This window comes from Phyllosticta citriasiana, assembly GCF_038021145.1.
Source record: "Phyllosticta citriasiana strain CBS 120426 chromosome Unknown IWZ02scaffold_3, whole genome shotgun sequence".
NCBI lineage: Eukaryota > Fungi > Ascomycota > Dothideomycetes > Botryosphaeriales > Phyllostictaceae > Phyllosticta > Phyllosticta citriasiana.
In genome coordinates, this window is record NW_027117280.1 from 2,281,938 (window position 1) to 2,295,149 (window position 13,212).

Consider the following 13,212-nt stretch of genomic DNA (forward strand, 5'->3'; position numbering starts at 1 on the left):
CCCACGCGAAATGTTGGCATTGGCAAGTTATCCGCAGGGTCTACTGATGGTTTAGTGCGTCCAGAGCTCTTGTCCTCCTTATCTGACGTCAGATCCTGTCGACTGCAAGCGGGGAATCTCCAAAGCAGCTGTTAAGTCTTCAAGGTATCCAGCAGGACTCTCCCAAGCCAGGCCATTATTGGAGACGACTGGCCAAGACATGCCGTTTGCCTATCTGACTCCTTGTGCGTCGTTGCAGCGAGCAATAAACCTGTCTGTCGGTCTTGGGTGCTTCGGGGTTCGTCATGTCCAAGTTTACTGCCGCGATGAGTGATGAATCATGAGACATGGTGGCGAATCATGTCAGAATCAGCTGGCTTCTCCATCTTTCCCCAGGCCCATTGGTTACAGGTTGCCACACTGCTCATCGTTCATCATCCGGGCGTCCAACTTCTTCTCACTTCAACGCACCGTCTCGAAAATCTGCAAGCAGATCCATCACGCGCCACTCTACGCCACACCATGTGCCAGCAGCCCCCACCATGGCACCAGCTCTGACTGGCGCAAAACTTGCCGAAGGATTCAGGAGCGCCGATTCCCAACGCCACAAGTAGTTTATTTCAGCGACGGCCGATCATCCACTCATATATCGCGGACAGGACTTGGAAAAGAGACGTCGACGTCATCTGGACCTGACTGAGAAAACGAACGATGAGGGAAGCCATTCTGTCAGAATGAGGTGCAAAAAAGCAAGCAAGATGCATTGGCGAGCTACAAGCCGACATATTCCCGACGCAGCACGTTTCAGGAACAGGAAGGCGACAAAAACAAACGCGGCGATGGAGAGACGTTGACCATGCAGTGCAGATCACAGCGCGACTGCACCTGGAGAAAGCTGACCCTGCGTGAAGAAGCAACGGCTTGATTTTTCCGCTACATCCCGCTCTAGAATGGGACGATGATGAACGAGCGACGAAACGAAGCAAATGCCAGAATGTTGCCTGCAAATCTACACGCCAAACGGGCCCGGCAAAGCAAGTACAAGAAGGGGAATCGAAGCGAAGATATCAAGCGTGTGTCCAGCCACAAATGCCAATTCAAGATGATGCAATCAAAAGACCCCAACCGACGTACCCCCTGCGTCGCGATTCGTTTCTGCGTCAAACGGCCCTCCGAATGGGCTTGCTCCGTTTCGTCACCATGGACCAGCCGGTTGGATATGGTAGGCCGGTGCCGGTGCCCAAGGGGCCGGTTGGAGTGAGGCCAGACACTGAGTCGACGTTTAGAGTCGGAAATGAGGGACCGGTGCCAGGGGGAGGCGTCAATGGCAGTCCAGTGATGGCTGGGGTTGGTCCACCGGCATCGGGAGTTGCGAAGGGCGGAGTGGCGATAAGCGGAGTAGACGGTGGAGGCGGGAGGCCGCTGGGAGGCGTGAAATCGCCCATTTGAGGAGGAAGAGGAGGAGATGGCAGCGCGATGCCAAAGGCTGTGGACGCAAAGAGCGCAACGAGTGAGGTTTGAAAGTGCATCGTGAGGAATTGCTGACCAAATGAGCGAGCGAAGTCGACGGGGGAAGGAAAAGTCGCTTGCTCAACAAACAGATGGCAACGACACACCACCGTTTCTTATACCTCTCCCACGGAGGAGCTGAAGCTGAGAGTGGTGGTAATTTCAGGGGTGTGGGATACATGCTTGAAGGTGTTCAGCAAATTGGAGTCGCAACAGTCTGGATCTCAGCCCCGACACACCCAGGAATAGATTGGCTGGGCGCATCTGGGGAGCTCATCCGACGGGCCGCTCAAGACATTTTGCAGCAGACTGGCGGATTAAGATAAGCCGTGCTTCAGGAACAGTGTCCTGTGCGACCTTGCCCGACGCATTCTGGCATCTTCAGCTCTTCTTTGACCACATTTCGGAGAAATGTAGACTCTGGTCGGTTCGCGGGGCCGAAAGCTGATTCGCATTCAGCTCCGGTTTCAAGAGTCGTTCTCAGCGCCGACGCGGTTGGTTCTGGATGGCGCGCTGTAGCTGGAGGCTGACTCGAATCTTTGGGGTGAAAGTAGCAAGTCCAGATTTGCTGCGTGAATCAAGTTGGCAAACATCTTCCAGAGGAAACCCGAGGAGTGGGAATGGAGCTGACGCGTTGGTAAGCAGGAGAGTACGTGCGGCTCGGCTCGATAGGGCATAGTGTGTGAGCTTTTCGGGACGTCACTCGTTGTCTTCCAAAAAACACCTCTCCCGCCATGCACACCGGAGCCTATCTTACTCACGTATTTTCGGGACGCACCGTGCCTAGCCAATGGATGGAATTCTGGTGTGCCATAATGCTCAATTCCTGGAGTCGATTTTCTGGTCATGTCAGGTTGGTTTGAGGGACGACAAGAGATAAACCTGGAACACACTGTCTCATGATTCTATTCACCATTCACTCTTCTTAGAATCGCGTACTCCAACGACATCTCATCTACATTTTCATTCCCTTCCGTTATCTCAAATTGAACGTCTTGATTCTTCCGATTCGGATATCTTTGCTGCCAGCGCAAAAACGATCCCCCCAAAATGCCTCAACCCTTCCATGGCTTTTTTGACGGCCCTCGTGAAGCACGGTATCACATAAATGCTCCACTATGGACGCCTCCACTCGGCAGCAATGATCCCTACTTTCCAAAGACGCTTGACCAAGAAAAGTTTCTTGTCAAGGAAATCTACGAAGCCATGATCGACCCCGGTCCTTTTTGGAGTTGTATATCCACGAGCTACCGACAGTGTGGCATCCTGCAGGTCCCTCGCGTTCTCTCGCACCAAGTCTCGGATAAGTTGCTCGAGGCTGTTGCTTGGGAAGCCTTGGTATGGCTGCTTCGTCACGCCAGACCCTGATATCTGACGACGTTCAGGAAACCATGAAGAAGCTGTACCGAGAAGGCTTCACGTCCAGCCACGACCAAACAAATTGCGTCAGCCCAGATCGACACCTCCCCTTTTTTGAACGGCATCAGGCTCTGTGTAGTCTATTGAGGGTAAGTTTCTTCCCAAATTCAATTGGTTCTGCTGACTCTTTCAGGACTGGAAGTGTGCTTGCGACATGATGATCCACTGGCAGAGTTACAAATGTGTGGCACTGCCTGTCTTCTACAGAGTAAGAATGCCGACTCCACGTCGACGTCTCTAACAACTTGCAGAAGGCGTTTGAGCAGCTGGCAAGTCGAGAATTGAAACGAGCTCAGGGAATGGCCTCGCACGATCCGTCTCTTACCAAGGTTATTGCAGACCTCGCCAGACACATCTCCAAGTGCGGTCTGTTCGCGTCTCCAGTCGCCAAAACGGAGATTGGACCATTTCACGTCAGTCCCGTGCTGATTGACACATCGAGCTTTCAGAAGTTTCTTATCCACCAACAAAAACGCCATGAAAACGTAGCAGAAAGCTCCGACGACCGCATGGTAGAGTATCTTCCACCGCCAAAGAGGCGCAAGACAGGCGAGCCAATCGCCGGGTATCCTGCGCGCTTAAATCGGCAAAGTTGCCGCCGCAAATCATCCCGCGAGCGACAGGAACTCTATCATTCTACCAGCCATGGAGCCCGACGTTTATAAATGACCGTATTCTTTCGAACACACTGCACACGATGCCTCCCAAGACCATTTACCTGGTGCGCCATGCCGAAGGCGAGCACAATGTCGAGGTACCCTCTCGTGACCAACGCCATGTCACGAAATGCAGCAGCTCACAGGCACTCAGAATCGGCACCACCTGCGCGACCCGCTCATAACGCCCCTCGGCCATGCCCAGTGCGCCGCGCTGCGCAATTCCTTTGCTCACCACGATGCCCTTTCGATCGTTGTCGCCTCGCCCCTCAAGCGCACCATCCAAACGGCCGCCCTGTCCCTGACTCCCGCTCTACAGCGCCGCGACGTGCCCTTTTTGCTGCTGCCACTGGCCCAGGAAATCGGCTGGAAGGACTGCGATGTCGGACACAAGCGAGACGAATTGGAGGCGCTGGTGCCGAGGATGCTGAGTGCCGGCGACGACGGCGTCGGTGAGGAGATTTGGGCCAAAATTGAGTACGGCCAAGTGGCTGAGGGCTGGAATAGCAAAAAGGGCCAGTATGCGTCGCTGCTGACGGCCGTGGAACGGCGTGCGAGGGATATGCGGCGCTGGTTGTGGAGTAGAGACGAGGAGGTCGTGGCGCTGGTCACGCATGGCTCGTTTCTGCACTATTTGATTGAGGACTTTACCGGATTCAGGCCTGAGAAGGGTATGTTGTCGATTCGCACAAGGGACTAGGCTGACAATGTACAGGCACGGCGTTTGATAATTGTGAAGTGCGCTGCTACGACTTTTCGCCAGACTCTAACCAGGACAACCCGCATTTGATCGAGAGGGATGATCCGCAGAGAACAAAGCTGCCGAGACCGTATGGCGTACATGCCCATGTGTTGGCGGATGTTGCGCATGAATTGGGAGGTCTCAAGGACAAGCTGAATTAGGCGAATAGTCTTGAAGTGGCCTTGATAGATTTTTCATTTTGCTATCATCTGTCTATTTTGCCATGCATTGGCGTTGGCGGCTCGCTGTTGTCTTCTTCCATTCCCCCAGGACAATTGGTCTCGGCTTCGTCTAGCCAGCGACTCTCCCGGACGTTCCAGACTCTGGCCGTAGCGATTCCATGGCGCTCGGGCACTGCTTCTGACCAGCAGCTACAAGTCTGGCGAAAAGTGCTGCTTGAATTTCTTATTTGCCCTGTCCGGTGCCCGGTTCTCGAACTGCGATCCATGCAGCTCAAAGACTAGCGGTTTTTGTTCGTCGTTGTCCTTTTCCATTGGCAGCTCGAAGCGAAAGATGGTGTGTTCCTTGGGTATAGCTGTGTCTGTTAGAGACTGGTCCTCTAATATATCGAGAGACTCACTCTTGATCTCGTTTGCTGGCGTCACCACCACAAATGTGAACTTGGTGTCCTTGACCACGATACCTTTGACGCCCACCCTGCCCACGCATCGACTGCGCACCACTTCAATCATAGCCCCGTGAAAGTCCGCGCTGACCAGCTTGGGTCCTACAGCTGCCGCCGTCACGTATGCCGTCTCCCCCAGTATCTCCCGCACGTATGCGCACCACATCTCGTGCAGCCCAACATACAAGCTCCACTTTCTCCTCTCCTTGGTAATATCGTAAAGGCATAATGCTCGCTTCTGCTTTGCACTCAGCGGTCGTGGCCGGTTGCTCTTGCGCGCATCTCGGCTTCGGGCGAGCGCCGCGCGTTGGCGTTGACCGCGCGCGTTGGAGACATCGGGCTCGGTAGGACGGAGGAGGAGCGGTTTCTTGGAGACCTTCTCAGAGTGGATGCGCGAGACGGAGCTGGGCGAGTGGGCGCGCGATAGCAGCGCCACAGACGGATTGCCTGGGGGTGGTAGTGATGCCATGGTCTGGTGTGGAGAGTTTCCAGCGGGGATCTCGATAGCCGGAAGACGACCTGGAGTGTCCCGCGGTCGATGACGCTTTCACTCAACACCATCTCTCTCCACTGCGCTCAACACTCCCGTCAACAATCCTCTGCATGTTGGTCCTAAGAGCTAGCAGCCTTCATCTCGCCATCCCTACGATACGCCACTTTACCACTGCAGCCATGTTACACAGCGCAAAGCAAGAAAAGCTCATCTTTGCTCCCGGCGACAGCGGACAACTGTCGCAGGCTGGCCAATTCCAAAAAGGCGCCCTCGATCGACGAGATCTTTCGCCCTCGCCGTTGACGCAATTCCACGCCTGGTTCTCCGACGCTCAAGCCGCCAAAGTCTACCACCCGGAAACCGTCACGCTGTCGACCGCGCACCTGCCCAGCGGCCGCGTCTCGGCGCGCATGGTGTACCTCAAGGAACTGGACGCTCGCGGTTTCGTCATTTACAGCAATTGGGGAACCAGCCGCAAGGCCGCCGACGTCGCCTCCAACCCGCACGCCGCCCTCACATTTTGGTGGCAGGACCTGGAGCGCCAGGTGCGCGTCGAGGGCACCGTCGAGCGGCTCTCGGACCAAGAGTCGCAAGTCTACTACGACACGCGCATCCGCGGCTCACGAATTGGCGCGTGGGCAAGCGCCCAGAGCAGCGTGCTGGCCTCGCGGGAGGAGCTCGAGAAGCACGTCAGCGACGTAGAGAAGCGATACGAGGGCCAGGACCACATCCCCGTGCCTCCTTTTTGGGGCGGTCTAAGAGTCATTCCCGACATGATTGAATTTTGGCAGGGCAGGGAGAGCAGACTGCACGACCGCTTCATGTACACCAAGGACGACAAGGAAGAGTCGGGGTGGAGGGTGGAGAGATTGAGCCCATGACGTGAGTCGACTGTATACCGACAAAATAAATCTGGATCATGGCATCATTTGCTGTGCAAGTGTTTCAAGAACCGTGGGCCCCTGGTTTCAAAGATGCAGTAAACGGCGGCCGTTGTTCATTTTTCGTTTTTCCAGCTTCGACTTGACAGCAAACCCGTCGCTTTTGAGATTTTGTCGTTTTGCAGACTTATCGCTTTTGAGTCTCGCTTGCAGTCAGATCCAGACTCGCTCGGCTGCAGATCTCGAAAATCAGGCACATCCACTTCTCCACATGCCTGAAACGTCACCCAACGGCTGTGTAGACACGCGTTTGCATGCTTCTTGCTTGTTTCAGGCTTTCGTGTCGGTCCGCTCCTCAAGTCTTGTTTGCATTCCCCTGAGCATTGCCAGCTTCAACCCAGCAGAGAGCTGGTGGCTAAGAGGGAAATGGAGACGGGAAAAAGGGCGAGACCGCAGCCCTACATCCGCGTCCCTGTCTGACATCCCAATCAGGACCATGCCGCCGGCTTGTTCCCTCTAGTTGCGGCAAAGGTGGGTATATGGCATGGATCGCGTCGTCCTACTCCTTTTAGAAGCTCGTCAAAATCTGGATGCCTGGACTGCCTAGCCGACGGACGAGTTGTCGCCCTCGCTCTTCCTTTCTGATTTCTGTACGGTTGTCGAGTTGATCTCTGGCCTTTTTTACAATGTCTTTTTCGCCCCAACAGCCGAGACGTCCTCCGCGCCGTCCAGAGAGAACGCCGAGTACAGACTACGTCTTTTCTCCCTCTTCGCCTGCCGCCTTTTCGCCTGTTCAATCAGGGGCGCCTATGCCTTCACGATTCTACTCGCCATATACGCCATGTTCGCCATCGTCGTCTCCTCGACCTGTGCCACCGCCTACTTCTCATTCGCCTGCTCCTATTCCCGTTGCCTCACCGCAGCCAAGATTTCCCTTCGTTGACGAACCACCAACACCTCGTTCTCATCATCGGCATGAGTGGTCTGATGAAATCCTGCCGGTGCCCACTCCTCGATCTGGTTACCGAGAGCCATCCCCCGCTCGACACCGGGGCCATGGACCTCAGACGCGAAAAATAAGCTCGCCCAGGCCAGTCAATTGCCCCCCAAGTCCTAGCATATACAGCCAAGGACATGCCCGCGTCTCTTCCCACGACGCGTCAGCCTACGGGACATACGACTCCATGGAGAGCACAACGATGCTGGTTGTTCATCCTCAAAAGATGACAGAGGTGCCATTGAGCCCAGATCCACGCCAATCGCCGCCGATCCCATCTCCACATCCGGCACTAGCTTCCAAGTCCCGCTTCTCGACAGTGACGGAAGTTGGAATCACTGAAGGCCCGACTGCTTCCCCAAAGCGCTCCTTCGTGCACAAGGCTCAGTGGACATTGATTCCAACCCTCACAGTCACCACCGCCGTCGTTGCCATTGTTATGGGTCACAGTCTTGGTCTATACGGCGGCCTCAAACTCGGCGGCACCATTGACACGTCGTCCGACTCGCACCCGACCTGGCCCAGCAATCTCAATCTGATTCCTTCGTGGCTGCTTCTAGCTGCCGGATTTCTTTCGTGCTGCACCACGCTGATCGTGTGGGGCTTTAGCCTGCGTCGGCGCTTCATGAAGCCCGTCGGTTGGCTCGAGGGATTCCGCCTCGGTGCGGGCTTCTTTTTCATCGCTGGCTGGGCTGCTGCCTGTGCTGTTTTCAAAGTATTGGAGCAGAGTTCTAGGGGCGATAGTCTGGGCCACTGGGCGTGCCAGCACCAGGATGTTGATATCATGGGCGTGCACGACTACTGGCGTACTTGTACTGAGCAGGTGAGTTCTCCACAGACGAAACTGGGTCTTTGGCTGACGGCTGCAGAATGTTGGGTTCGCCCTAGGAATCGTTTCGGCGGTCATTGAGATTTTGCTGATTATCTGCTTCTTTGTGCGGCGGTCTGAAAAGGAGGACGTGAACGAAAAGGTAAAGGGATGATCTCGACGAAGTCCCAGCATATTTCTCTGCCAAGTTTTATGGCCATCTTTTACTCATTGCGAGCATCGAGTCTCCTTTCACAGACACAAACTTGCTCTCTTTACTCAATCTGTTTTGCAATTTTTTTTTTCTTTTTCCCCGTTCAGCAAGCCAGCATTGCTTCTTTTCTGCGTCTTTTGGCATTCAGACGAATTCTCCTTGTTTTTGAATTCTGCACACTCTTTCAAATTTTCCTTGTTTTGATTCTCTCCGCTTCTGACTTCTCTTCTTTCATTTCACTTTTCGGAACACAGCGCGGGCGTCAGTCCGCCATGGTTGACATATAATGTCTACCTACCCCTGTACGCTAGCTGTACAACAAAAAATGGAATATCGACCAATCAATCAGCAAGAATGATCTGCAGGGACCACCCTCACGCATCGACGTCATGCTCGTCCCGCCGGGTACATCAACCCGACGGACCGCCTCACCTCTCCTCCACCACACCTCTACCCCCAATTTACCTCAGGAATGCCCGATCCACTCTCCCACCATCTCCAGCGATGCCGCCGCTCCTCCTCGCCTCCCGGCTAAGCCGGCTGCGCGCCCGCGCTCCACGCCGTCTCAATGCCGGCGGCGTCTCTACCCGACGCTCGCTCTACCTCGCCCCGCCCTTCCTCGTCGACGACTACACCCCACGCTACAAACTCCTCTCGTCCGTCGACGCGGCCAAAAAACGCAGCCAAGCATACGCGCACCTGAGCAAATGCAACCTCTGTCCACGCCTCTGCAACGTAAACCGCTTCGAAACAACGGGGCACTGCCTGATCCCGGGCAGCTCCGTCTCCGTCAACACCATCGCGCCGCATTTCGGCGAAGAACCATGTCTACAGGGGCACCACGGCAGCGGGTCCGTCTTCTTCAGCGGGTGCAACCTACGCTGCGTCTTCTGCCAAAACTACGACATCGCGCATCGCAAAGCGGGATTCGACGTCGCGCCCGAGGAACTGGCGCAGTGGATGATGAAACTGCAGACGCTGGGACGCTGCCACAACGTCAATTTCGTGACGCCCGAGCACGTGGTGCCGCAGGTGGTCCTGGCCGTGCTGCACGCCGCCGACATGGGGCTGCGCATCCCGATCGTGTACAACACGAGTGCGTTTGACAGCGTCGAAAGCATCGAGTTGCTCGACGGCATCGTGGATATTTATCTCCCCGATTTCAAGGTGTGGAGCGGCGCGACGGCGAAGCGGCTGCTGAAGGCGGAGCGGTATCGCGAGGCCGCGTGTGAGAGTGTCAAGGCGATGCATGAGCAGGTGGGCGATTTGGTGTTTACCCCCGATGGCGTGGCGCAGAGCGGCGTGCTGGTGAGGCATCTCGTCATGCCGGGGTATGCGGACGAGGGCGTCGAGATTGTGCGCTGGTTGGCGGCGAATGTGGGGACGGATCTTATGCTGCATGTTATGGAGCAGTATTTTCCGCGGGCGCATGTGGGGAAGAAGGGGAGGGGCAAGGAAGGGGAGGGGGAGGTGCGGTATAGGGATATCAATCGCCCGGTCAAGATGGATGAGGTGGACGTTGTGAAGAAGGCGGCGAGGGAGGCGGGGCTGTGGCGCTTCATAGAGGCCGCTGAGCATGGCGGATTCAATATTTAGAAAGTACATATAGTCTTGGAATGGGGAAGTGTATGGAATGCAGTGCGATTCATGTCCGCTTTTGCGCTACTTACAATATGGTAACGATAGGTAGTATCTCAGCCGGGCCAACTTTGTACAGTGCAGCCTCAGTCCTCCAGCACCCCTATCATACACCACCAAACGCTGTCCTACAGACGCGCCCGCGGCCTCGGCGTCCTCTTCATGCCGCCCTGACCCTTCCCCTCCTTGCTCAACGCGCCAACGCTCTTCTCCAACACATCGAGCGGATCGAGCTCGCCCGCCTGCGCAACCGCCGGCGGCAGCACCGCCTCATCGAACAGCGGAGCACCCACCAAATCTACCAAACTGAGCACGCGGCTCCTGACGGTCGCGCCGTCGCGGCGGTTCTTACCCTCGCGCCTGCTCTGGCTGATGCGCTCGGCAAACGCCCACAACTTGCCGTCGGCCAGCAGGCGGCCGGTAGCCGGGTCGCGCTGCGGCCGCCAGTCGGGCGCAAGTCGAATGGCAGTTGGGATGCGCGCGTCACGCGACCGCGCCACTTGCAGGATGCCCTCGTCCTCGAAGCGCGTGTACGCGTTCTTGAGCGTCTCCTTGTTGACGGCTTCAAAGTACGACAGATCGCCCTGGTGGTACAGCGTTTTGCCGAGCAGCTGCGCGCGGTCTTGGGCTTTTTTCTGGTCGAACCAGGGACTGTCGTCGTTGTCGTTTTCTTCGGTGGACGACGAGGACGAGGATGAGGCGGGCGGGGTTAGCATCATGAGCGATACCGCGCCGAGCCATGACGCTTCGACGAATGGCCACAGCAGGAAGCAGTAGAAGTCGTAGTTTTCACGGCCGTACTCGCGCTCCATGGGAGCTAGCTCGACGTAATCGATATGCGCCAGGTCGCTCGCGCTGCGGATCACGCGGACTACGTTGTCCATTTCAAGGCCGCGCAGCGTCTTTTCGAGATTTGCCGCCATGCCCTCGGTTGGGAAGATGAACTCGCCGCGGAACAACTGCGACAGGAATGAAACATAGTCGTACAGCTCCTGGTGCGAGATGCGCTGGTTCTCTGGACCGCCGCCCTGCTTGATGCGAATGTACATGCCGACAGATACAAGCGATTGCAGGATGAAGAGGTGGATCGTCATATTGCGATAAAAAGAGAGTTGGAATCGGTCCACGGCGTAGTAGGTGTATTCGGGGAGGCCGGGTACCAGGCCGACCAATTCGGGTCCAAGAACGTCCAGCGCTCGCTCAACGACTGTCTCGGTAGGGAGTCCACCGAAATGTGCAACCCTCCCACCCTTTGAGCAAACAGAGGTTAGCATTCGCTTTTTCACAATTCCTGTTAAACTTGAATACTTACCTGGCTCTGTACACGTTGGCTCAGCCAATCGACTCTCCGTACCAGCTCACTCTTGCCCACGCCGCGGCCTCGAAGCGTAAGCAACACCGTGCCGACCAGCGCCGTGGGCATGACAACGGAGACGGCATTAATCTCAGACAGCACGCGGTACCCCAAAGTCCGCAATAGGCGCAGTTTGAATTCCTTTTCAAAATCGGGGGCGTCCAGCTGGTACGGTAGCTGTTGATACCGCGCGCGCTGCTGGTCAATGAAGCCGCGGAGGCTCCATGGCTCGTGAAAGCGCACGTCGACGCGGCCCAGCTTGAGCGACAGCACCGACGAAGCAGAGAGGAAATCTTTCAGATTCTCCTTGGCCTTGGGCTGGCCCAGAAGCTCGCTAATGTAGGAGCTGCCACTGTTAGCTGCATCCCCACCAAAAGGGAATAAACTTACTCGACTTCAATCACCTTGTCGTACTGCGTGCTCACTGGGCAAATGATGGCGTCGTCGACTCTGCCCGACAAGACGCTGTCGAGCAGGAAGCGCAAGATGCCAAACTTGGGCGGCAACAGCTTGCCCGTGCGCGAGCGACCGCCCTCTGCATCGAGTCAGTTGCAGCACTTGACTAACGAGTAGTTCCACCACTGACCTATAAAGCACTCGAAATTGTAGCCGTACGTCAGCAACGTGTCCATGTACGACTGGACCAGCGTCGTGTACAGCTGGTCGTCGCCAAAGCTGCGGCGTATCCACATGGCACCTGTCCCGTCAGACCTGTCCCTGAGACTTTGTTCCTCACATACCAGCATGCTGCAGAAACGACCCTACGAGCGGAAAGTTGAGATTGTCGCCCGCCACGACTGTTGGGAGTGCCAGCCCTAACCGGTAGCAAATGAGCTGCAGCGAGACGTAGTCGACGTGGGACCGATGGCACGGCAGGAAGATGATGGAGTGCTTGTCCTTTTCAGCCTTTTCCGCGACGGCACGCAGACGAAGCACCTCTTCGGACGATACGTGGATGCCTGGGGGTGTCAGAATGGTTTTTGGAAGAGGAAAACGACTTACCTTGGTGGTATGCCCGCGTCAGCAGCTGCGTCGCAAGGTAGTATGCCCCCCGAATAAAGCGCTTGCTCTCCATTTTGCAAATCATATTATCCGTCATAGTCTCGACAACATCGCGCAGCTGATCCTCAATCTCTCGCCGCCTCCTCTCGCGCCGATGCCTCCTCCTCCGCGCCCGTTGCTCCGCCGCGCTCTTCATCTTGACGTCGTCCTCATCCGACTCGTCCTCGCTCTCGCCCTGCCCGAACCGGCCCTCGCGCTCCTCGACCTCTGCGCGCTTCGTCGCCAGCTCGGCAATCTTGGCCCGCAGCATCGGCACCGCCATGACGCGGCTCTTCATCGTCTCGGTGAAGCCCGCATAGTATATCGGCTGCCCGACAATCTTGTCGTAGCTGCGCCAGCCGGACCCGGAGACGTGTGACGAGAGTTCGCGCAAGAAGTCCAAAGGCGACGCGCGGAATCGCGCCATGCCTTCGACCAGGTTCTGGTCGGGCGAGGGCAGCGACGACGAGTCGGTCGTCGCGCTGGGTGGAGGAGGAGACGTCGCATCGAAGCCGGCTGGATGTAGCGACACAGTATCCCCGAGGATGGACAAGTCGGGGGCCGATGTAGGAGGCGCATTGACGCCGCTGGATTTGGCCATGGTGGAGGGTGGTGTTGAGGATCAATGGCGACAACGCATGGCGCGTCGTCGTCTAGGTATAATATGTCATTAACGGGACGGGAGCTATCGGAGGAGGGAGCGCTAGAGGATGCACTCACTGGTCGAGTGCGAGTGGCGCAAGAATGACGGGCAGGGCCGTTGGACTCAACCAGCTGTAAATGGACCGGAGCCCGGCATGTGCCAAGACTGGGGAAAATCATGAGCTGCCGAGGTAACTCGGGACGACTTGACTTG

General features: G+C 56.4%; 7 protein-coding genes across 7 annotated transcripts; 4 read left to right on the forward strand and 3 right to left on the reverse strand.

The window, feature by feature from the left end:
• Window positions 1-1,139: 1,139 nt before the first annotated feature.
• IWZ02DRAFT_431133 (uncharacterized protein) lies at window positions 1,140-1,508 on the reverse strand (the record flags this gene model as incomplete). Its single annotated transcript, XM_066766139.1, has 1 exon — window positions 1,140-1,508. One exon carries the CDS (start codon window positions 1,506-1,508, stop codon window positions 1,140-1,142), a length of 369 nt encoding a protein of 122 aa, XP_066625632.1.
• A 1,030-nt stretch (window positions 1,509-2,538) lies between these two features.
• IWZ02DRAFT_488564 (histidine phosphatase superfamily) lies at window positions 2,539-4,466 on the forward strand (the record flags this gene model as incomplete). The annotated part of the gene is made up of 7 exons (XM_066769474.1): window positions 2,539-2,826; window positions 2,874-2,996; window positions 3,041-3,115; window positions 3,159-3,419; window positions 3,500-3,661; window positions 3,718-4,234; window positions 4,279-4,466. 7 exons carry the CDS (start codon window positions 2,539-2,541, stop codon window positions 4,464-4,466), a joined length of 1,614 nt encoding a protein of 537 aa, XP_066625633.1.
• A 210-nt stretch (window positions 4,467-4,676) lies between these two features.
• On the reverse strand, window positions 4,677-5,399 carry IWZ02DRAFT_372059 (uncharacterized protein; the record flags this gene model as incomplete). The annotated part of the gene is made up of 2 exons (XM_066764605.1): window positions 4,677-4,840; window positions 4,886-5,399. 2 exons carry the CDS (start codon window positions 5,397-5,399, stop codon window positions 4,677-4,679), a joined length of 678 nt encoding a protein of 225 aa, XP_066625634.1.
• A 203-nt stretch (window positions 5,400-5,602) lies between these two features.
• Window positions 5,603-6,304, forward strand: IWZ02DRAFT_468295 (pyridoxamine 5'-phosphate oxidase; the record flags this gene model as incomplete). Its single annotated transcript, XM_066768619.1, has 1 exon — window positions 5,603-6,304. The coding sequence occupies one exon, from the start codon at window positions 5,603-5,605 to the stop codon at window positions 6,302-6,304; it is 702 nt and encodes a 233-aa protein (XP_066625635.1).
• Window positions 6,305-7,488: 1,184 nt separating this feature from the next.
• IWZ02DRAFT_488567 (uncharacterized protein) lies at window positions 7,489-8,284 on the forward strand (the record flags this gene model as incomplete). The annotated part of the gene is made up of 2 exons (XM_066769475.1): window positions 7,489-8,124; window positions 8,171-8,284. The coding sequence occupies 2 exons, from the start codon at window positions 7,489-7,491 to the stop codon at window positions 8,282-8,284; spliced, it is 750 nt and encodes a 249-aa protein (XP_066625636.1).
• A 481-nt stretch (window positions 8,285-8,765) lies between these two features.
• On the forward strand, window positions 8,766-9,919 carry IWZ02DRAFT_415780 (pyruvate formate lyase activating enzyme; the record flags this gene model as incomplete). The annotated part of the gene is made up of 1 exon (XM_066765777.1): window positions 8,766-9,919. Exon 1 carries the CDS (start codon window positions 8,828-8,830, stop codon window positions 9,917-9,919), a length of 1,092 nt encoding a protein of 363 aa, XP_066625637.1. The 5' UTR covers window positions 8,766-8,827.
• Window positions 9,920-9,946: 27 nt separating this feature from the next.
• IWZ02DRAFT_445428 (glycerol-3-phosphate acyltransferase-like protein) lies at window positions 9,947-13,171 on the reverse strand. The gene is made up of 6 exons (XM_066767162.1): window positions 12,318-13,171; window positions 12,056-12,274; window positions 11,902-12,012; window positions 11,706-11,850; window positions 11,274-11,661; window positions 9,947-11,211 (listed from the first exon to the last, which is right to left on the reverse strand). Exons 1-6 carry the CDS (start codon window positions 12,955-12,957, stop codon window positions 10,090-10,092), a joined length of 2,625 nt encoding a protein of 874 aa, XP_066625638.1. The 5' UTR covers window positions 12,958-13,171; the 3' UTR covers window positions 9,947-10,089.
• Window positions 13,172-13,212: the final 41 nt, after the last annotated feature.